Source organism: Camelus dromedarius, chromosome 2, assembly GCF_036321535.1.
Source record: "Camelus dromedarius isolate mCamDro1 chromosome 2, mCamDro1.pat, whole genome shotgun sequence".
In the NCBI taxonomy this organism is placed as follows: Eukaryota; Metazoa; Chordata; class Mammalia; order Artiodactyla; family Camelidae; genus Camelus; species Camelus dromedarius.
The window spans coordinates 3,675,714-3,700,629 of NC_087437.1; the positions used below are offsets into that span (position 1 = coordinate 3,675,714).

General features: G+C 39.7%; 1 protein-coding gene across 6 annotated transcripts in view; it reads right to left on the reverse strand.

Moving 5' to 3' along the window:
* NEK11 (NIMA related kinase 11) overlaps window positions 1–24,916 on the reverse strand; it is a 219,149-nt gene that overhangs the window by 193,889 nt on the left and 344 nt on the right. For 5 of the 6 annotated variants that reach the window (XM_031465352.2, XM_064490756.1, XM_010979689.3 and 2 more), the window contains exon 2: window positions 22,686–22,954. In XM_031465352.2, coding sequence (XP_031321212.2) covers window positions 22,686–22,903 — 218 coding nt within the window. In that variant the 5' untranslated portion in view covers window positions 22,904–22,954. Of the gene's footprint in view, window positions 1–22,685; window positions 22,955–24,658; window positions 24,911–24,916 lie in introns of those variants that run through there. The other variant, XM_031465290.2, reaches the window with a different exon arrangement.

Sequence of the window (24,916 nt, forward strand, 5' to 3'; positions counted from 1 at the left end):
ATTTATATAAAGCACAGTATAAGCAACATCCAGATAGTACACCAGCAGCTTTCAGCCCTCAGCCTGAGGAAGGGATTCTTCAATGTCTAAATAGCCCTGATCCCTGAAGCTGGGGGCCAAGGGCAGAAGGAGGTGCCCACCTGTGGAGGGTGTCCGCTTTGACCCCTTGGCTCCCCTTCTGCAGGGCAGAGACAGGCCTCAGTGCGCAGCTGCACGTCTGGGCGTAGGGCGACCCGCTGCTCTTTGCTCCCGTCAGCACCACGGACAGCGCACGCCGGCCCGCTTCCCGACCAGCACCACTTCGCTCACAGAGCTGCCAACACTGCAGCCTGTCCTCAAGGAGGGACGCACCCACCTCTCCCGGTGACTTACGAATGACAAACAGCAGTCACTGAGCACTAGACCCACGTGCTCCCCAAGAGAAACCATTAACCGTGTCTGGAGGCTCTCGGGCCCCAGCGGAGGGTTTTCCTGGGGGCCTCCATCGGAAGAAACAGGCTGCCGGAGGAACGAAGTCCTTTCAGGTGCTGCGTGAAGCTGGACGTCCCTGGGAAACCGCTAATTCCTAACATACCCGGGAGCCCGGCTCCAAGGGCAGGGATGGCACTGCTAGCTCCTTCAAGAGCTCCCCCAACCCAGACCCGCAGCCCCCATTCATCCAGGGTGAAACTGCTTCAGCAGAGCGGGAAGGATACACAAGGCAGAGACAGTGCGAACCAGCCAGAGATTCTGTAGTCTCTCCTGAACCGCAAGGCGGTGAAACGAGGGTAAAGCCCTTCAAAGGAAAACTCTAGGGCCATTTCCCCTCCGCCACAGTCAGCCTGCCTCCCCATAAAATGTATCCAACTCTCCAGAAAAAGGAACTGAGTCATACACAGTATATGTGGTCTCTCACACTACTGACCAGACTTAGAAACATAGACAGATGCAAAAATGTTGTATCTCCTCTGTTATCTTTTATCTTGGGCGTCACTGTCTGAGTCACTATTACCATTTTAATACCAAACACAGGTGGGATGGTAGAGCTCAGGGGTAGAGCGCCTGGGTAGCATGCACGAGGTCCTGCGTTCAATCCCCAGTACCTCCATTAAAAAATAAATACCAAACACAACATGAGCTATCGACTAGCGCTTACCAGCTAGGTACATACCTAGCTAGCACTCCCCACCCTCTTCCTCATTTTAGTCTGCCCACAGCACTGGAGCACATCTCAGTGTATTATATAACTTGATTTATTAATTGTCTCTCTCTCCTCAGTTCCACCAGCATGTCCCCTCCCTGAGAACAGACCTGGCTGAATCCCAGACCTAGAACAGTGCCAGACTCTGTGAGCAACCTACACACTTGCACTGTGGGTTACTTACTGTAAATGCCACCTCCCCCTTGCTAACGACTGAATGACCCTGTGGCATGAAGCACTTGGCTGATATAAACTGGGTCTCTTTATTTTTTCCTTCAGGATGTGGAGAGACCCTCAAATCAAGAGAGTGATCCCCTCCTCACCTGGAACCGTGAGGCATCAGGGCCCTCCTATCACTAGGGGAGATATTGTCTGACCAGTTTATGAGGACATCAGCCCTGTCCAGCTATGTCTGGAAAGAGAGGCCAAAAAAGTTCAGCCTTGGAACCAGAAGGAGGGACAGGGTGGAAAGGCTGCTCAACTGCACCTACGAAGGGTCTTTTCAAGCTGGTTCCAGCACACACCCATCAACTGAAGTTATAAACCACCACCCCCCCTGGCCATCCTCAGCAACAACACACCCCAAGTGGGTCAGGTGGGCAGCACTGGAAAAGTCTCTCCCCTGCAGCTTCTCTGGGTTTATGTTCTGCATCAGCGACTCTCACCAAAGTGGCCAAAATGGCCTTAGCTCAGGGCTGCAGATTCCTGAAGGGCTTCAAGTGCTGACTCTCAACCAGAGCTCCCAGCCTGATGACACCCCATCTTAGAGAGACACACTGACAGCTCTGAAAGACGTCCCCTCACAATTTTAAACATACTTCCCATTTCTGGGCTGCCCCAGCTGTAAAATGCAGTATAGTCACATGGCATCGCATTTTTGCATGTTACATATTTTTTGTGGTTAAATTTAAAGCATATCCCATTTTTTGTTGCCCTGTTTTACAGCGTCATATCTAACGGACCTCGGAAAAGTAGAAGTGGCCCAGCTCTCTTCCCACCTCTCTGAGACCCTGATCCTCTCACCCCACGGCCCTGTTGACTCTGAGCGACTGCGCTGGCACCCCTACTTTCAGCCCAGTGTCAGTCCCCGGAGGGCAGCGGCCGCAGCGGCTTCATCTTCTCGGCAGCCACCGGTGAGCTGCCTGCTGAAGAAAGCAGCGCTTTGCCATTCTCACAGATGTGAAGGGTGAAGTCTGGTTAAACATATGGTTTTTTTTCTTTCGAGACAGAGCATGCATACGGCTCTGTGTATGCCTAAACTAGGGAAAGCCCATCTGATACACGGGTGGCAAGAAAAAACAAACCTATTCAGGCCAGTTCAAATGGTCTGTGAAGATAAAAAGATTTTCCCAATCTTATTTCTCAGCTGACTTGTGCTTTTCCTAGGAAGACGTTAGAAGTATGTTAATGACCTATTTTTGGCCTTTTATTCATTTAACCAGTGAAATTAAAATATTCGTAGACTGTAACTAAATGAAGACGACATTATGGGTCCTGAATTAATTCTGCCAGTAGAGAGACTTCTGTGTTGGTCTGCATGTTACATTACCACCACCTGCTGGTCATAACGGTCAGTTTTACAATGGTGACTCATTCCTTTTACTCAATCTCTTGTAAATTTAAATGTCACATATGCTATGATTCTATGCAGAAGTGATTATATGCAGTCATTTCTACGTGGTGCCACAGGGTCCAACATGGGTAGTACTTCCCAAGCTGGGCCCCTCAGGACAGTACTACTAATATGAGTGGCCTGGGAAAAAAAGGGAGTTCAGTGGTTGAACACATTTGGGAAAATCTCCTGAAGAGTGACTATTTGTCCCAGCAGATTTCATGCTCTGAAGAGTTCCTTAGCCAACAAATTGGTTAAACTTTACAGAACCTAGTGTTTTCCAAACTCGTTTAATCACAGAACTCCTTTTTATACAAAACATCTCTTAACACTTTCAGGTACTCTAGGGCTTAAGATCAGAGGGTACTGAGCCTGTCCCCAAAAAATCATAGCTGTAAATGTTTCATTGTATTGAAGCCTGCCTACCAGCAAACTAGACAATTTTACAACATGATCTTTGCTTATAAATAACTCGCCACCAGATTTACAGTTTTGTATATCACCTCCAAGAAACACAGGATGCAAGGCAACATTGTTGTCACTGTCACTTCAGAGCCAAGTTATTTCAAAAAGTGAAAAATCATCCCACCACCAGGCCTCAATAACAAGTTTGTGGCAGTGCTTCTCAAACTTTTCAGAAAAACACCCCTAAGAGCAGAGATGGATAAACTCAGAGCCTGGAATGGGACTGACAAGTGCAGAACACATCTCTGAGTCTCCCCAAATGGCAAATATATAGAGACAAAAAGTAGATAATGGTTGTTTAGAGCAGGGGGTAGGAATGGAGAATGATTGTAAATAGAAAAGAGTTTTTTTTTTTTTAGGACAAGAGATGTGTTCTAAAATTAGATTGTGGTGATGGTCGCACAACAATACATTTACTAAAACTCACTGAATTGTACACTTAAAATGGCTTGATTTTATAGTATGTAAATTTTATGGTATGTATTGATATTATATATCCTTACGGCTCTTTTTTAAAAGCCAAAGGAAACCTTATCTTAATAATAAAGTAATTAAAAAGCTAATTTTTTAATTAAAAAATTTGTAATTAAAAAGCTAATTTTTTAATTAAAAAATTTTTAATTAAAAAAATTCATGCAGGAAATAGTGACAGGTTTGTGAAAGGAAAAATGTTAAGGGCTATGTACTACATCAATGTTTTAATAACAAAAGATTAAAAACAACCAAAATGTACATCAGTAGAAAAGTAGATAAATCATACTATAGCCATACAATGGGATATACTACGTAGCTACTGAAACAAAGAATGGGGACATTCTCTATATACTACATGGAAAGATCCAGGTATTTTTGGCATGTGAAAAAAGCATGAAATAGAAATGTGTTATAGGCTATTTTTTACCAGAAGGGGGCAAAATAAGAATCTATAGACTTTTCCGGTCAAGATGGCAGAGTAGTAGGACAATGAGCTCGCCTCTCCTCGCGACTACAACAAAACCACAACTGACTGCTAAAAAAGCATTAAAAAAAAAAAAAAAAAAAAAGACTGGAACCTAGCAAAAACTATCTTCTTCAACTGGAAACATCAAGAGGGAACCACAGCAGGACGGTAGGAGGGGTATGCTCTTGATATAATTGGGCCCCATACCTCCTGGGTAAGAAAAAGAACCAGTCAGCTAAAGAACATTAAGTCACAGAGGCCCTCCCATGGGAGTGAGAGTTCTGAGCCCCACATCAGGCTCCCCAGCCCAGGGTTCCAGCACTGGGAGGAGGAGGAGACCTGAGGACACCTGGTTTCAAAGGCCAGTGGGGCTTAATTCCAGGAGCCCCACAGGACTGGGGGAAACAGAGACTCCATTCTCTTGGGAAGTGTACACAAACTTACATGCACCAGGTCCAAAGGCAGAGGCAATGATTTCATAGGAACCTGGGCCAGACCTGCCTGCTGGTTTTGGAAGGTCTCCCAAGGACGTAGGGGACAGCTGCGGCTCACCCAGGGAACATAATAGCTGGTGGCAGACATTTCAGGACTGTTCATCTACATGAGCTTTCATGGAGGCTGACATCTTGATCGGATCATTAGCATCAAGACCTAGCCCCACCAAACAGCCTGTAGGGAAGCCTCAAGCCAGACAACATACAGGGTGGGAACACAGGCCCACCCATCAGCAGACTTCCTAAGTCACAAAGGCCTCTAGACACAGCCCCACCCACAAGAAGTCCAGGACTAAGCTTCATCCAGCAGTGGGTAGACACCGGCTCCTCCTGCCAGAAAACCTGCATAAGCCTCTGGTCCAGCCTCATCCACCAGGAGCAGATACCAGAAATAAGAAAACAACAATCCACAAACACAGGCCAGACTCTACACTGGGACCAGCTGGACCCTGGCCCTTGGGGGACAAGAGAGGAGTGTACTGCTGGGACACACAGGACGTCTACCACAGGAGGCCACTCCTCCAAGGTTGAGAAATGTAACTGACTTACTTAAAAATACAAATAGAAAGACAGACAATATGAGGCAGCAAAGGAATATCTTCCAGGCCAAGGCACAAGATAAAATCCCGGAAGAAGAAATAAGTGATGAGGAGACAGGCAATTTATCTGAGAAAGAGTTTAAAGTAATGATGGTGAAGATGTTCAGAGAACTCAAGAGGAGTATAGATGCATAGAGTGAAGTTTTTAGCAAAGAGTTGGAAAATATAAAGAATACCCAGAGTTGAAGAATAAAATCACTGAAATGAGTAACACACTAGAAGGAACCAAGAATAGACTCAATGAGGCAGAAGAATGGATTAATGAGCTAGAAGACAGATTAGTTGAAATCACTACTGCAGAACAGAAAAAAGAAAAAAGAATGAAAAGAAATGAGGATAGTTCAAGAAAACTCTGGGACAACATGAAGCGCATGAATATTTGCATTATAGGAGGCCCAGAAGGAGGAGAGAAAAACAGGATTTGAGAAAATTTTTTGAAGAGATAATAATTGAAAACCTCCCTAACTTGGGAAAGGAAATAGTCACCCAAGTCCAGGAAATGCAAAGAGTTCCACACAGGATCAACCCAAAGAGGAACACACCAAGGCACGTAGTAACCAAATTGACAAAAATTAAGGATAAGGATAGAATATTAAAATCAGCAAGAGAAAAGCAACAGATAACATGCAAGGGAACTCCCATAAGGTTATCAGCTGATTTTTCAGCAAAAACTCTCCAAGCCAGAAGTAAGTGGCATGATATATTTAAAGTGATGAAAGAGAAAAATTTACAACCAAGAATACTCTTTCCAGCAAGGCTGTCATTCAGATTTGATGGAGAAATCAAAAGCTTCACAGATAAACAAAAGCTAAAAGGTTTCAGCACCACCAAACCAGCTTTACAAGAAATGTTAAAGGACCTTCTCCAGTCATCAAACCACAAGAAAAGAACAAAAAGAAAGAGGAAAAAAAAAAAAACCTACAAAAAATTGCTGTGGTAATTCAGGGTCTTTTATGGTTCCATATAAATTTTGAAATTGTTTCTTTTAGTTCTGTGAAAAATGTTGTGGGTGTTTTCACAGGGATTGCACTGGATCTGTAGACTGCTTTGGGTAGTGTGGCTATTTTGATAGTGTTGATTCTTCCAATCCAAGAGCACAAGATATCTTTCCATTTATTTGTATCATTTTCAATTTCCTTCATCAATGTTATACAGTTTTCAGAGTATAGGTAACCTGCTTGGTTAAGTTTATTTCTAGGTATTTTGTTGTTTTTGATGCCATGGAAATGTTTACGGCAGTTGTAAGATTCTGGTTTTTGAAGCTCAAAAAAAAAAAAAAAAGTGAAGGGCCACAAATGGCAAAATATCCTTTTCATGGGTGAGTTGTATTCCATTTTGTGTATACAGGCTACATTTTCTTTATCCATTCATCTGTTGACATGCACTTGGGATGCTTCCATGTCTTGGCAATTATAACTACTGCTGCTGTTAACAGTAAGATGTATGTATCTTTTTGAATTAATGTTCTTGTTTTTCTCAGGTATATGCCCAGGAGTGGAATTCCTGGACCATATAGTAGTTATATATCTAGATTTTTGAGAAACTTCCATATTGTTTTCTATGGTGGCTATGCTGGTATACATTCCGACCAGCAGTATACAAGGGTTTCCCCTTTCTCCACATCCTTGTCAATATTTGATATTTGTGTTGTTTTGGTAATGGCCATTCTGACAGATGTGAGATGGTATCTCATTGTGATTTTGATTTGCATTCCCCTGATGTTAGTGATGTTGAGCAACTTTTCATGTTCCTGTTGACAATCTGCATTTCCTGTTTTGGAAAAATGCTTGTTCAGTTCTTCCACCCATATTTTAAATGGGTTGTTTGCTTTTTTCCTTTTTAATTGAAGTACAGTTGATTTAAAATATTGTATTAGTTTCTGGTGTTCAGCATAAATGGACTTGGAGGGCATTATGCTAAGTGAAATAAGTCAGACAAAGACAAATATTGTAAGATATCACTTACATGTGGAATCTTAAAAAATAAAACAAACTAGTAACTGTAACAGAAAAGAAACAGACTCACAGATGTAGTGGTTACTAGTGGGGAGAGGGAAAGGGGAGGGGCAAGATGGAGGTGAAGGATCAAGAGGTACAAACGATCAGGTATAAAATAAGCTACAAGGATGTACTGTAAAACATGAGGAATATAGCCAATATTTTATAATAACTATAAATGGAATATAATCTTTAAAAATTGTGAATCACTACACTGTATAACTGTAACATAAAATATTGTACACTAGCTATACTTCAATCTAAAAAATATGATATCAAACTCTCAATTTATCCCTCCCCACTCCTTTCTCCACCTGGTAACTGTAAGTTTGTTTTCTGTCTATGAGTCTGTTTCTGTTTGGTAAACAAGTTCATTTGTGTCTTCTTCTTCTTCTTTTTTTTTTTTTTTTTGATTCCACAAATGAATGTTATCTTACGGTATTTTTCTTTCTTTTTGGTTTATATCACTTAGAATGAAGATCTCCAGGTCCATCCATGTTGCTGCAAATGGCATTATTTCATTCTTTTTTATGGCTAAGTAGTATTCCATTGTATAAATATAACACAGCTTCTTTACCCAGTCATCTGTCGATGGACACTTAGGTTGCTTCCATGTCCTGGCTATTGTAAATAGTGCTGCTGTGAACACTGGGGTGCATGTATCTTTTCAAATTAGAGTTCCCTCTGGATATATGCCCAGGAGTGGGATTGCTGGATCATATGGTAAGTCTATTTTTAGTTTTTTAAGGAATCTCTATACTGTTTTCTATAGTGGCTGCACCAAACTACATTCTCACCAAAAATGTAGGAGGGTTCCTTTTTCTCCACACCCTCTCCAGCATTTATTATTTGTGGACTTTTTAATGATAGCCATTTTGACTGGTATAAGGTGATACTTCATTGTAGGTTTGATTTTCATTTCTCTGATAATTAGTGATATTGAGCATTTTTTTCATGTGCCTATTGGCCATTTGTATGTCTTCATTTGAGAATTGATTGTTTAGGTCTTCTGACCATTTTTGGACTGGGTTGTTTTTTTTGTTGTTGTTATTAAGTTGTATAAGCTATTTACATACTCTGGAAATTAAGCCTTTGTCAGTCGCATCATTTGCAAATATTTTCTCCTAGGTTGTCTTTTTGTTTTGTTTATGGTTTCCTTTGCTGTGCAAAAGTGTGTAAGTTCAATTCAGTCCCATTTGTTTATTTTTGCTTATATTTCTATTGAGGTTCAGGCCATTTAAATCTTGCTTAAACATTTAGCCTTATTCCATTTGGAGAACCAATGTCAACACAAAAAAATCTGGAAACTCTACTTAAAAATGCTTGCTCAGCAGTCTGGGGTGTTTATCTACAGGACAGGGTTTTAACGGGGGCAAGGTTAACGCAGCGTCTTAGAACTCCTATGCTCAAAGTCAGGACTCACTCACTTTTGGAACTGAACAACAGGAAGTGCCACCACACTGGGATGGCACCCAGAAGGTGGAGCATCACAGACCCTTCCCACTCTTCAATGCAGGGTGTCCATGGGCAGCCAAACCCCAAAGGCAAACCTCTGCTTCACAGTCCAAAGTAACTGGAATTTCAAACTCTCCAACTATCTTCAACACATTTTCAAAGCTTGGTGATTACTTTTTAAGAATTAACTAGTTTAGCTTAAGCCAAAACAATTTCCTATTGTATTTCTACAATAGAAAAAATAATTAGGCTTCTTTTGGTTATGCTTTTACAATACTTTTACTAAAATGTTTTTCATATAATATATGTGAAAAATACATGGCACTTCTTTATATGAAAAGATCTGATCTAATGAGTAAATAAAATAGAAATCAGATAAAACTCTGATGGAACAAGCAAACATAGTGTGACTAAATGTACTATAGGTATCTGACACATTTTGTCGCAGGAAAGATTTTTTTATTTGAAACTCATGGACCAGAAAAGATTTTCTAAGACAAGTTTTGTATCCTTATTTACCTCCTAACAGTGGTTTAATAAACCAACAGTGCCATAAATGCCTCCTAAATTCTCTCAAGATGAAATATTATTTCTAGGTGTAAATAAGGCCAGAATTAAAAAGACACACAGCGTGAAGAGATGAACCAATGCAGCATGACCAGTGGGGAGTCATTTGTTACTGCTTTCATTGACTCTGATTCCATTTCAGAAGGCTGTTCTCTTTGGAATCCCTCAGAGGAACAAACAGGCAGTGGGGACCACAAGGGCTTCAACTCGACTGCAGCTTCCTGATGATCTGCTGGATATTCATGAGGGGTGGAATGATTCCACCTTCAGGTTTTATTTCAGTTGTAATAATGAGTTATGAATAATTGACTACCAGGTAATAAATTATTCAGGAAGGCACACAGTTTCTGAGGAATCCTGGAGTGAGTCTGGCTAATGGCATAGATGAGCCAGTGGCAGCTGTGGAGGGGACACCCACAATCACCCCACGTGGCAGAGGCAGGGTGCTTAGGGCCTCCCAGCAGGGGCTTTTCAACGCGGGGCCATATTAATGCCTTCTGAATTAGTATAAAGTAGAAGTCCCCACAGGGTGCTCCAGTGTCTCTCTAGGGGTGTGAAATACTGAGCCCTGACCACTTTGTCCATCAGTCCAGGATAACTTTTAGCAGCTGAGTACAACCTTAGCTGCTGAAACTAGTGCTGAGCTGAAAAACTGTGAAGTCAAGAACGTATGTGGGTAGACACACACACACACACAAACAAATACGAATATCCACTTGTATGCTTATGTATATACACATATACACACAATTTTATGTTTATGTACATATATACACAGGTGCACACACACACACAAACACACACAGTTTTTATGATTATTAAGGGCTGGCAAAATAATGCTGAAATAACCTTTTCCTGGAGGAAATTATCTATGGATATGTTTTCAAAACCTTTTGAATATCACTTACCCCAAAACTCAACTTCTTTAAAGATAGCAAGGCTTACTTTAAAATCACTTTAGATATGTGTCAAGTTCCACCCATATCAAGTATCTAAAATGCTTCACTTCCTAAGTAATGTTTAACTGCCTCGTAAAAGCACTTGTCATTGATCCTTCTCTGGATTTTCATTTCTCAAACAATTCTAAAAATAACAGAAATTACTAATTAGAGCTCAATAATCACTGTCCTGAAATATCTTTGAGAGAGCACATGAATTAAAATCAGCTGGTCAACAAATAGTAAATCCAATATTGTAGAAGCTGGATAGGCTGATCTTGGCCCCAAACCCACAGTATCTGTACTGCGCGAGGCCCACGAGCGGGAGGACACAGGGAGAGGAGAGAGTGGGAATGAAGGGCTGTCAGGCCAAGGTCTCCCTCAATCTGCCCTGAGGGGAGGCAGGTATGCTACATGTTCAGGTTTTTAGGAGTTTCTCCGAACTCAAACCAATAGGGAAGTAGAAACATCAATTAAACTTCCATTAAAATGCTGGGTGCTAACTACATGCGGAAAGTTGAAGAAACTGACATCCACATTCTAATCAAAGCTTCAATGTTCCACAGGTTCTAGTCTTAGAAATTTGGAAACCTAGAACATATGAATTTAACCTTCCTTCCTCACTTGCTCAATGACGGTCATGAAAAACAAAGCCTATGATTTTTCTCTGAAAACAAGAAGACTGATTGGTCTGAACCCAAAGATTAAAAAGCAACATTCAGCTTAAGCTGTCAGTTTCACAATGATTATCACTAGCAACTGCTAAATCAACCAGTTTAACAGCCTTAGAGGTTTCATATTTCATGGTCCAGGGTTTGCCTTTTCTAAACACATTTATTTAGGTATAATTGACATGTGATATACACTGCATATATTTAAAATACATAATTTGATAAGGTTTGACTATGGATAGGCGCATGAAACCATCTCCACAATTGTGGTAATGAGCATGCCTACCATTCCTAAAGTTTCCTCATTGCTCAGGGTTTGCTTTTTTAGTAACTAAAATCTTGGGTGGTTTTTTCACATAATTACTAAATAGTAGCTCTCCTGTACTAATAAGTATGTCCCATAACATGTCAAAAGTTTTATAACTGTTCATTCACACTCATGAGTATCAGGTAATAGGGGCTATGAAAGCAGCTGAGGAATAAGAAGTGATAGCATTCTTGTTAAACTATGAAATAGAAATTGAGTATCACAGTATTGCAAAGCGACGAGGTCACCATATTGACTGCTTATTTTCAATACTGTAAGAAATTGTACAATGCACAATTAGTGTGTAGTACACATACTTTTAGAAATCTTTGGTGTCAACTATAGCTATTTCCCATATAAACATAAATTTACAAATCAGAAGTTCTAAAAGCTAAGCTTAGGAATAATTGACCAAGAAACTAAGAGCAATGGAAGGCTTGCTGCTTCCTCCCTTGCTGACTCCCATGTCAGGCACGTGACTCTGACTTCACTACTTAGACATGGGTGTCATGGTAACTGAACTTACTTCCCAGGAAAATCAGCTCAAGAGTAATAAAGTGAGCCAGAAACTCATTTTAACCTGAGTTTTCCACCTTTTCCTTTGATTAAGTTATAGATAAATCTCACTCCAAATTATTTAAAAGTGAACGGTGTCACAATTCAAATTTTCAGTTCCCAATAGTGAGCACTAGCCAAAGCTGCCCACATCTACTCCCAGGTCAATGCATGTGTCAAAGAAGGAGCCAGATCAGTTCCGAAGGGAAAGGACTGGGACGCCAGAGCCAGTGACAGCCCAGGGAGCTGCGTGCTGCGCCCCGACCAGGAAGTAGTCTGCGTGTCCCACCGATACTGTTGGAGGGAAGGGTCTCCCCAGCAGAACAAGAACAAGAAGGGCCAGCTACAGACCATACTAGAGGTATGCTTTGGGGTCAGGAAATTAAAATTAGCCTGAAAGATAGTGTGACATCAGCCATTAAAAACCTTGGATTTGGTCATTGGGGTTCCTCTGGAATCTATTAAAAATCAGCTCAGTCTTTGCGATAACACATCTTGCCACAAAAAAAGTCCTTCCTTTGTTACCGGGAGAAAACAAAACTTGACCTGTCCTACACTCATGAAGTTTTGTTTCTTGCATATTATGCATTCATCCTTAAAATATTTTGTTTTATTTATTGAATAAATGAGGCAAAATCACATTTGAAATCATAGGCACAAATTCATCATCCATGAATCTTGTGTTTTTAAAACCTGGGGGAGTCAACAATGATAATGTAAAGGACGAGCATTTCATATTACATTTAAAAATTACTATTTACAAAAATCGCTTAGATATCCCTCCCCTCATCTCATACATTCAAATGAAGACTAGTATTTCTTATTTCCTGGGGATATTACTCAGTGTTTGCAGAACCATTAGCTTCCCTCCTCACAAATCCACTAAAACAATACATTGGAAGAACAGAGTGGTTGGCAGAAGTAAAGAATTTAAACAGCCAGTCTCAAAATCTAATAAACACGTTACAGTGATTTTTCTACATTCTTCTCCTGTCAACAGTCTATCTGTGGTATTTTAAACAGATTACTTTCATTTTCTTTCAAATAACGTAAGAAAAAAGCATTGGAAAAAAAGGGCTTCTTGTGTGCTGTTGTCTTCCTGCTAAATGCTTTTGGTGATTCGGTCTTCAAAGTAAGCTTCTTTGGCCCCCTGCCCAAGCCAAAATGAAACTGAGGGTTTCCCTGCATCCTACTCATCCTAAAATATTTATTTATTAGTCATCTCTCATCTGTAAATGTTAGAAACCAGATAAAAAGCTCATGGCTTCTTTTATGCTAATATGTGCAGCAAAGCAGCCTCAGGAAAATGTAAATCATTTACCCTTAATGTTGACTTCATTATGCTGACTGAGGTAAGTCAAAGTGTGCACCTGCCGTCTCTGTCCATTCCAGCTCTCAGACCTTAAATAAATGTAAGACAGCCAGAAGCTCAGAGGCTTGAGTTACTGCAGACCAAGAACTGGAAACACCAAAGTGAAGTCCAAGTTCAAATGTAGCCTGCCCAGATTTACCTGGGGGGTGGGGAGTGTCTGTGCACACTGTCCTCCAGAACGTGAAATATTTTACAAGAGATTTCAAGATGCATTCATATTATAATCTCTTAAAAGACTGAAGATTTTAAGGGGGAAAAAAACCTGATCACTACAATGGAAAACTGAAGAAAACTGTATCTTTTGACAGGGCAAAATGGAAAGAAATCATTAGTTTCCCCCAAATAGCTTTCATAACTCTCCCCTGCATAAACCACTGAATCCTATTGCATTAATGCAGCCCACTCAAGAACCCGATTCTACTGTCACACATTCCCACTGGAGAGAACTCCTGCTCATAATATAGAAATAATAGCTTTAATAAGAGTACAGAGAATAGGCTAAAAGTGGACTCATTAAATCTACCAATGTTTTATTCAGAATGACTCAAAACTGAAAGTAAGGATACGCAAAAATAATTCAGTAAATCAGACAGAAATCCATAAATAGGTGTTATTAGGTGCAATATATAAACACAGTAGCTTTGCTGAAGGCTCTTTGCTATTAAATAGCAGAAATTACTGTCACACTCTGAGTCACTGAAAGGTTGTTTCAAATATTACAAAGTCTATGCATTCTAGTAAGAACTATTACTCATTTTTAATTATTTTTGACACTGGAAGGCTACTCTAATCAATTTATTAATTCTCTAAGAGAAAATAACATTCATTTTTATAAACAGTGAGAACTTATACACAGAAAGGGAGGCTTTTCATTCCTTACAGTATGAAAACTGATTCTCCATTTCTTAATGTGTCAGAAATAAACTCGAAAATGGATGAAATCCTTTTTTCCTAATTGCTACTGAGCAGCTCAGCAAACGCAGCCATCCTCTACAACATGCTTCCATGGAAAGCACGGGTGCCCACCACTGCTCAGGGACTGAAGCTTGGTTCTTCATTTGTTTTCCAGACTTACACCACTGGCAGAAAGGCTATGCTGAGACAGTTATTACATGAAATTTCTGAGGATGCAAAAAGGCCTGAGAGTTTTTCACTAGTACTTCAAAGAGGGTACCAGAATCTACACACCCGGAAAGAAGAAGCTACTGAAGTCACCCAGTGGACTACTACTATACAGGCATTTAAAATGTTTTCAAGAGTATTCGAGAAGATGGGGAAATATTTATATTTCAGTGCTTCAGAAAAAAAAGATGAAAAATGATAGACACTGACCAGAACTGCTCTCCCATCCTTTTACCTAGTTCAGTGGTCCTCAAAGTGTAGCACTCAGGCTGGCAGCAATAGCCGTTAGAAACGGAAATTCTCCAGCCCCACTCAGTCTTGCTAAAACAGAAGTTTAGGAGTACAGCCCAGCAATCTTGTGTATCAACCTGCCCTCCAGACAGTTTTGATGCCTAATAAAGTGTGCAAATCACTGGCTACTTCTTAATCTTCTTGAGGTCTCAGCTGAAACATCATGTTCTTAGGGAAGCCTTGCCTCAGCTGGACAGACCCCGCCAGCTGAGCAAAGTCTGTGTACCTAGAGCAACCAAGCCTTTTCTTTCATTGTTGTTACAGCAGTTTGTAATTATTTACTTTTATGATCATACAATTAGTGTTTCTCCTATTGGACCAGATACTCTCAAGCCTAGCTGAACATTCAAATCACCTGGAAGCTCTCAAAAAATCCAGATGCCTGGGGTGTGGCCCAACTAAAACACAATGTATTGGGGTCTGACTTAAACATGTGTATTTTTTCTTTCTTTTTGTTAATTGAAATATAGTTGATGTACAATATTATGTTAGTTTCAGGTGTACTACATAGAGATTTGACATTTGCATGCATTATGAAATCATCACCATGAAAAGTCTAGCGACCATCTAAACGTGTATTTTTAATATTATTTACTGTTCAGCCATGGTTCAGAACCACCCAACTCAAGTTCCTTGAAGAGCAGGTGACCAGAAAACAGTGAACAGATTTGGTGAATAAATATGTAGCATTTTTAAAATTTACTTTGTGGATTTCTCTAAGCTTGCACATAGTACAAAATTCCAATTTCCAAATGTACCAAAAGGGTTCAGTGAAAAGTAAGTCTCCTTCACTCTTTGTCCTCCATCTCTGACACAATCGCTGTGACCAATGCCATGTTTCTTTAGAAGAGTAAATAAATATTTGTCAACACATACAGAAAAGACCAGAAGTTGGACAGCAGGGTTACAGATTATTTTCTTGCTTTATGCATGCCTGCGCTTTTTGTCAAACAAATATATTACTTTCAATATTGGAAAAGGAGGTAACCAGGGGTTAACATTAAGTACGTGCATCTGGAGCTGTTCAGGAGACACACTGGCTCTGAGGGCTCCCTGGAAAACGGTCCCTTGGGATGATGTTCTCTGCTAAGAAGAAGAGACCCTTTATCTGGCTTAACTGAGGAACCGTCTAACTATTTCACCTACTTTGTTTTAGTTATATTTTCACTTCTGATTAGATATTCAACTTCTCCAGACTCACACCAGAAAATGGTGGGAAGGCACATGAAAGGAGATACTATTCATCCCAGGCCCAGAATTAAGATGTGGCATCATGATGTGTTGATTCATCTTGTCTAGTCTGGTTAACCTAAGGACCTCACCGAGACTGACCAACTCCAGGTGTATTAGATGAAAAGCTGAGAAATGAATCCTAATGTGGCGGCTTAACTGTGGTTCTGTCCTTCAAATCCTGGACCCTTCGACCCACCCCTGTTAGTGATTACATCTCAACACAGTACTAGGGTACTGGGCTGGAAGCCTGAGGTGCTCTCAGGAGTGACCGAGGTAAGAAGATATTTAGCTTTGCAATAATGGACCCAGACTGTTGGGTTTTTTATTTTTGTTATTGCTCCCTTACTTTTTCTTTAATTGAAGTAGAATTGATTTATAATATTGTGTTAGCTTCTGGTGTTCAACAGTGACTGAGTTATACATATACATATATATACTTATTCTTTTTCATATTCTTTTCCATTATGGTTTATTACAGGATATTGAATATAGTTCCCTGTGTGTTGTTTATCTATTTTACATACAGTAGTTTGTATCTGTTAATCCCAAACTCCTAATTTATCCCTCCCCCATTTTCCCCCTTTGGTAGCCATAAGTTTCTTTTCTATGTCTGTGAGTCTGTTTCTGTTTTGTAAATAAGTTCATTTGTGTGTGTCATTTTTTAAAAGATTCCATATGTGATATCATACAGTATTTTTCTTTCTCTTTCTGGCTTATTTCACTTAGTATGATAATCTCTAGGTCCATCCATGTTGCTGCAAATGGCATTATTTTATTCTTTTTATGGCTGAGTAGTATTCCACTGTGTATATATACCACAACTTATTTATCCAATCATCTGTCGATGGACATTCAGGTTGTTTTCATGTCTTGGCTATTGTAAATAGTGCTAAGAACATTGGGATGCATGTGTCTTTTCAATTAGAGTTCCCTCCGGATATATACCCAAGAATGGGAATGCTGGATCATATGGTAAGTCTATTTTTAGTTTACTAAGGAATCTCCACCTGTTTTCCATAATGGCTGCACCAATTTACATTTCCATCAATAATGTAGGAGAGTTGAGCATCTTTTCACATGCCTGTTGGCCATCTATATGTCTTCTTTGGAGAAATGTCTATTTAGCCCTTCTGCCCATTCTTAGATTGGGTGGTTGTTGTTTTTGTTATTAAGTTATATGAGCTGTTGTCTTTTCATTTTGTTTATAGTTTCCTTTGCTGTGCAAAATCTTATGTTTGATTAGATCTATTTATTTTTGCTTTATTTCTATTGCCCTAGGAGAACACTGCTACAATTTATGTCAGAAAATGTTTTGCCTGTGTTCTCTTCTAGGAATTTTATGGTGTCATAATTATATTTAAGTCTTTAAGCCATTTTGAGTTTATTTTTGTGTATGATGTGAGGGAGTGTTCTAACTTCATTGATTTACATGCAGCTGTCCAGGTTTCCCAACATCACTTGCTGAAGAGACTGTATTTTCTCCAATGTATATTTTTGCCTCCTCTGTTGTAGATTAATTGACCATAAGCGTGTGGGTTTATTTCTGGGCTCTCTATTCTATTCCATTGATCCATGTGTCTGTTTTTCTGCCAGTACCATGCTGTCTTGATTACTGTAGCTCTGTAGCATTGTCTGAAGTCTGGGAGGGTTATTCCTCTAGCTTCGTTCTTTTTCTTCAGTATTGCTTTGACAATTCTGGGTGTTTTAAAGTTTCATACAAATTTTGGGATTATCTGTCTAGCTCTGTGAAAAATGTCCTGAGTAATATGATAGGGATTGCATTAAATCGGTAGATTGCTTTAGGTAGTATGGCCATTTTAACTATTAATTCTTTCAATCCAAGAGCACAGGGTATCTTTCCATTTCTTTGAACCATTTTCAATCTCCTTTATCAGTATTTCATAGTTCTCAGAAAATAAGTCTTTCACCTCCTTGATCAGTATTTTATTTTTTGATGCAATTTTAAAAGGCATTATAATACCAAAACCAGGCAAAGACATCACCAAAAAAGAGAATTACAGACCAATATCACTGATGAACATAGATGCAAAAATCCTTACCAAAATATTATCAAATAGAATCCAACAGCACATAAAAAAGATTATACATCATGATCAAGTGGGCTTCATCCCAGGGACACAAGGGTGGTTCAACATACACAAATCAATCAATGTAATACATCACATCAACAAGAGAAAGGACAAAAACCACATGATCATCTCAATAGATGTAGAAAAAGCATTTGATAAAATCCAATACCCATTTATGATAAAAACTCACCAAAGTGGGTATAGAGGAAGCATATCACGTAAGATATATATGACAAACCTACAGTCAGCATAGTGCTTAACAGTGAAAAACTCAAAAGCTTCCCACTAAAATCTGGGACAAGACAAGGCTGCCCACTATCACCACTCCTATTCAACATAGTCTTGGAAGTCCTAGCCACAGCGATCAGGCAAGAGAGAGAAATAAAAGGGATCCAAATTGAAAAAGAAGAGAGAAAAGTGTCACTACATGGAGATGACATGATACTATATATAGAAAATCCTAAAAGGTCCACACAAAAACTACTAGAGCTGATTGAAGAATTCAGCAAGGTAGCAGGTTACAAGATTAACGTTCAAAAATAAGTTGCATTTCTTTACATTAATGATAAATCAACAGAAAAAGAAAGCAAAGAACCAATCTCCTTTAAAATAGCACCCAGAGTAATAAAATACCAAGGAATAAATCTAACCAAGGAGGTGAAAGACTTATACACAGAAAACTATAAAACACTGATTAAGGAAATTAAAGAAGACTTAAAAAAAGTGAAAAGATATCCCATGCTCCTGGATTGGAAGCAAAATAAACTCAAAATGGATCAAAGACTTAAATAAGACAAGACACAATAAGCCTCCTAGAAGAAAACATAGGCAAAACATTATCTCACATACATCTCAGCAATGCTCTCCTAGGGCAGTCTACCCAAGCAACACAAATAAAAGCAAGAATAAACAAATGGGACCTAATGAAACTTAAAAGCTTCTGCACAGCAAAGGAAACCATAAGTAAAACAAAATGACAACCTATGAAATGGGAGAAAATGTATGCAAATGTAACCGACAAAGGCTTGATCTCCAGAATATACAAGCAGCTCATACGACATAATAAGAAACAAACAATCCAATCCAAAAATGGGCAAAAGACCTAAACAAGCAATTCTCAAATGAAGACATACAAATGATCAATAGGCACATGAAAAAACGCTCAATATTAGTGACACTAATTATCAAAGAAATGCAAATCAAAACTGCAATGAGTTTTCACCTCACACCAGCCAGAATGGCCATCATTCAAAAGTCCACAAATGACAAATGCTGGAGAGGCTGTGGAGAAAAGGGAACCCTCCTACACTGCTGGTGGGAATGCAGTTTGGTGCAGCCACTGTGGAAAACAGTATGGAGATTCCTCCAAAGACTAGGAATAGACTTACCGTATGACCCAGGAATCCCACTCCTGGGCATGTATCCAGAAGGAACCCTACTCCAAAATGACACCTGAACCCCAGTTTTCATAGCAGCACTATTTACAATAGCCAAGACATGGAAACAGCTTAAATGTCCATCAACAGATAACTGGATAAAGAAGAAGTGGTATATTTATACAATGGAATACTATTCAGCCATAAAAATGACAACATAACGCCACTTGCAGCAACGTGGATGTTCCTGGAGAATGTCATTCTAAGTGAAGTAAGCCAGAAAGAGAAAGAAAAATACCGTATGAGATCACTCATATGTGGACTCTAAAATCAATCAATCAATCAATTAATCATAAATACAAGACAGAAACAGACTCACAGACATAGAATACAAACTTGTGGTTGCCAAGGCGGCAAGGGGTGGGAAGGGATAGACTGGGAGTTCAAAATTTGTACATATTGACAGGCATATGTAGAATAGATAAACAAGATTATACTGTATAGCACAGGGAAACATACACAAGATCATGTGGTAGCTCACAGCGAAAAAAAATGTGACAATGAATATATGTATGTTCATGTATAACTGAAAAATTGTGCTCTACACTGGAATTTGACACAACATTGTAAAATGACTATAACTCAATAAAAAAAGTTTAAAAAAATAAAAATCATTGCATTTTTACTTTCTCTTTCTGCTATTTCATTGTTAGTGTAAAGAAACGCAACAGTTTTCTGTACGTTAATCGTGTATCCTGCTACCTTGCCGAGAGTAACTTCTTAGCTTATCAGAATCTTGTGGTTTAAAAATAATTGACAGCTTGACAAAAGTATAAAATTATGAACTAGAATTAGAACAATATTTAGGAAAGTGAGTTAACACTACCACATCTTCTTATCCATTAGACCAGAGTTTTCTATAATTATGAAAGAAAATATTTCCAAATATTGTATTATGAATTTTATGACACAGAATATAAGGTAAAAACCTCTACCTCATTCATTACTTAAGCTTAATTTTATTCTACTGTGCTTACTGAAAAAATGTCAGATTTTTTTTGCCAAAAAAAAAAACAACCCCTCTCTCCAAGCATACATTTATCAAGTGTAGTGCCGGTGGCTTTTATTTTTTAGTCCCATAGCAAATGCAGAAAGTCAATAAAAATGTAAAGGAATGTGGTATTTTCATTGTAATTAAAATCCACAAATTGATAGTATATGACAAACGTCAATGGTAGAGTGGTGCCCCCAAGTGGCAAAGTGATAAACTGCAACAATCTACTGGAAAAGTTATTTGATTAAATCTAAAGTGCACATGAACCTACAGTTTACAGGGGCTGGTAATCAGTGCCCTGCAAACCAGCTAGGACGCACGGTGTATCCATGCCACTCCTTTAACAAGGAATACCAAGGGGCAGACTGCAAAAGTTCCAATACTTTCTTTATTATCTCATAAAGTTAGGGGTATGTCTTCAAAACAATGAAGGGAGTCAGATCTACTCTCATCTATTAAGGGAGCAGCGTTCATAACATTACAGAAATCTTTTTAGAGTATGAACTTTCTAAGTATCTCTTAACATTAACCAATTCCCTATGTTTATGACCTGGTATGTAAAGCAGAATGTAAAACCTTATCTAACCAAATTGCTTCGAGAATGGGTGGTACTAGTTACTGTGCTTTGACCAGAGCACTCTTGGGAAAGGATCTTAAAAACAGGAGTTTGGTTTCTTGCCTCCATGCGTGTATCAAACATAACGATCGCTCATAAGCTGCTGTCTTACTCAGTTAAGAGGTCCACATTCTGAGGACCAATTTCTCTTGGACAGCCGTAGAGACACGAACGGATGACATGAAAACTGTTACAATCTCAAGAAAGATCCTAGATGTTTTGAAAATCACATACCCAATAGCAAATTGCTTTGTTTGAGAGATTTTTGTCTTAAAAGTGGAATGCAAAAGAAACATTTCCATTTAGTAGACAGTTCTAGTTGCAGTTACTGAGTGGTGACTAAAAAAGTTTTATTACGCTTCCTTTAATTATTTCTTTAACTTGAATTACTTATAAATAAGATGAATCTTGACTGTTAGTAAGTAGTAATTGTATGTAAGACAATGTGACATCTATATTTTATACACATATTTACAAATAAATTTATCTCATATTTATTTGTTATGTTTTACTACTATATTTCTCTTGATTATATATATATATATATATATATATATATATATATATATATATATATATATATATATATATATACAGATATCTTGTTCAACCCTGTTATAAAACAATATAGTCTACGGATAAGAAAACTGAAGCTCAGACTAGGAACCTCCATAACCTTAATCTCAGTGAAGAACAAGACCAGCTTTACTTACTCAGCTGTTCACCTTCAAAGCCTGTGGTCTTAACCGTGACACTTGCACTGCCTTTCCTGTAGCATCCTAGGACTTTGTGAGCAGTCACAGTCACGACTGTTTCTGATTTTAGCAGAGTTCTAAAGTCACACATCTACAGAGGCAGGCAGGCAGTGGAAAGGTATGATGCAGCTGGCTGTAAGAGACAGGAGTGGCAGGAATGTGGGTAACTGGAAAGGAGTCCGGGGTCTGTCTGGAGAGAGCCACCGCCTCCCAGCTCCAGCCCAGATTGGCTATGTAGGCAGCAATGTTAACAAAGTAAACAATCTTTTGATTTTTTTTTAAGAGAAGATGAAAAGCTCAATTTTATGAGAGCTGTCCACTTTTGAATACTGGCAACTAATTTAGATTAAAAAAGAAACAACTATGCAGGTGAAAGAAAACATCTGAAAGCTGAATGAGGCCAGTATGTAATATGCTGTAGAGCTTCTGATGATGAACAACTCCTGTCCAAGAGATTCTAGACTAGATCCTTGGTATCAAGTGATCTGTCAATTATCCTCACTACTGGATTCATTCCACATACCTCGGCTTCGTCTGCCTTCTTCAGCTCAAGTCGTGTATCTCAGACTAGTTCAGGTACAGGGAGGGCCACCAGCAAATCACTTCAGGACACTTTACTCACCTCAAATGCAAATTACCATTAATTTGCATTTTATGACACTTCTAAAACTGCAGACAATTCTTATGTTCTCACTCATGAAGTCCCAATCAAGTTAGGTGGAAGCAATGCTGTAACTGAGACTTTGGCACGCATAAAAATCTTATTTTCATATATATCTACCCCATTTCCCTGCTCCAGGCCATTTGGGTACTCACCTGCCGAAATGCCTTTAGAAACCTCACCTGAATACACCATTTAAGGAGCTTCTCTACTTCTTACTCAATTCTTACTTTAATGCAAACAGCAAAGTGAAGGCACTCCAAGTTTTTAATCAGCTAAGAGCTGCACGCACACAGCAGCCAGCTCAAGATTCGTACGAAGTGTTTTTTACTTACAATTCCTCTCCTTGTTTGGCTTTCTTGTCTGAAACCAGAAAGACAGTTCCAAAACTTCCGCTGCCAAGTTTCTGTAGAAGCACATATCTTCTCGCAATCAGGGGCTCCGGGCACGTGGAAACAGCTACTGATCCCCTCATACATTTGGCAGCCTCCTGGAATTTCAGCATTGCTCCAAGCAAGAGAGAGCTGTTTATTTGTTTATAGAAACTAAACATTCAAGTCTCCTGGGAGATGGTCAAATTCATCCAAGTAGCAACAGTCAATGCCTTAAAGATGAAAAGGTCAGAGATCAGGTCTAACCACGCTGAACTACTCCCAGCAAAAAGTTTAAGTTTTTGATAGTGATACCTGTACCTTGATTAGTGGATTGAATGACCCTGTCCTGGTTCACTTTAACAACTTGAGAAAAATGTTAAAAGATAAGACATACTACCAATAGAAGGCGGTCTTTCTTACAGAAAGAGAGCCTTCCCTCATACATCTAAACTTAGCAGAACTGAATTAACAGTCAAATTTCTCCTAAATTCTGAGATGTATATATGTTTTCCAATCAATAATCTATTGAAGATTTATACTCCCTGCCTATTTAAAAAAAAATCCAAATATAAGAACTTTATAATTTCCTAAAATCTATACATTTGCATCAACCTTTATGTAATTCTTTCTTCCCACCTTATGTCTATTTTGATTAAATGTTGAGTTAGGATTAAACCGGGAATTAGTATAATGCTGGTTTCTTTTTTTTTTCTGTAGGCTTTTAAACCATGACATTTTCATTTATTAGAATAGGCACGAAGAGGCATATGGATTCAAATTGAATTTCTCCCCTATCTTAAGCAAATTCTGATGCAGTTTCTGAATTTTTTATTATACACACTATGTTTGGAGTAATCTCCCTGGATTAGGAAGAAGAGGTGTCACAAGTACAGTTCAAATTTGAAACTGCATTTTAATGTTAGCTGAATATACATGTGTTAAAGGTAAGTCTATAATTCCTTAAGAAGCTATAAATGTACAGCAGAACTATGAAAAGCAAGGCTGTTTCATATAAGTATGTTCATTGTAAAGTCACTTTTATTTCATCAAAATGTAATTTTTTTTTTTTAGTAATCACGAAGTGGGTTTTGTTTCAAATCTAGAAGAAACATTTTAAACTGAAGACTGCCAGTGGCTTGGATTCACGTTTCCATATTCAACAACTCCAAAACCAGAAGACAAAACCTACTGTGTAAAATGGGGAAACAAGCTGTTATCTGTGTCGTTTGGAGTACATGGCCAAGGGCTTCATCACGGTGGTGGCAATTACAAACATCCTCAGAATAGAACATAAACAAGGAAATGTCCATTGGCAGCCCCTCCCTTCTTGAAATAGTGTATTAATCAGTTAAGTTTCTCTCCTCCAGAGAGAAGAAAATGAGTAATCAGCTGAGGGAGGGAGGGAGGGAGGAACCATGTCACCCGAGTGGCTGGGTGTTAGTGACAACACTAAAACCCTAGCATCGGGCTGGAACTTCGGAGCTGGGACCCCTATCTCAAAACCCTGAATTAGTGGGATTATCAAGATCACAGAAAATACTAGCGAAACGGAAAGCAGGGCCCAACATGCATCTTCTGTCGGTGTCCTCTGCTTGCATGAAAGTTAGCTGTTAATTAAAGTGTGTGGGCTCACAGCCTTTCCACTGAAGAGGGCCCTTATTGCTGGGACCAGGTAAGGGTCAGACGGTTCCGAGGAGCCCCGTTTCCCGGGGCGCCGGTCCACACACGAGTCCGGATGAGCGGCGGAGCAGGTCGGACCAGGTTCCAGGGCCCAGACCCCGGTCGCGGCCCCGCCGCCCCCCAGCCCTCCCTGGGTCCCGTGTGCGCGACCAGCGCCCCTGACGAGGGGCCGGAGCGCGGGGAGCACGCCTGCGGCTGCCGGCGAGGACCCCGGGCGCCGTGGGAGCGGAGAGGCGAGGGACGCGTAGGCTGACCTGAGACGGGGCGGGGGCACCAGAGGTGCGCGCGGACGCGGTCTCCCCGGGAATCACGGACGAGGGCAGCGGGTCTGTCACGACTCGGCTGAAGCAACGTAAACCTTAACTTCAGGTAAAACGAGCCTCAGGTAAAACTTCCCTCAATTTTTTTAAGCTGAACACTTTGAGGAGGCACCGGCCACACACCCTCGGGGACCAGGCAGACCCGGCAGGTGAGCAGCCCAGGGCAGCTAGGAGGGGCGGGAACCGCAGAGC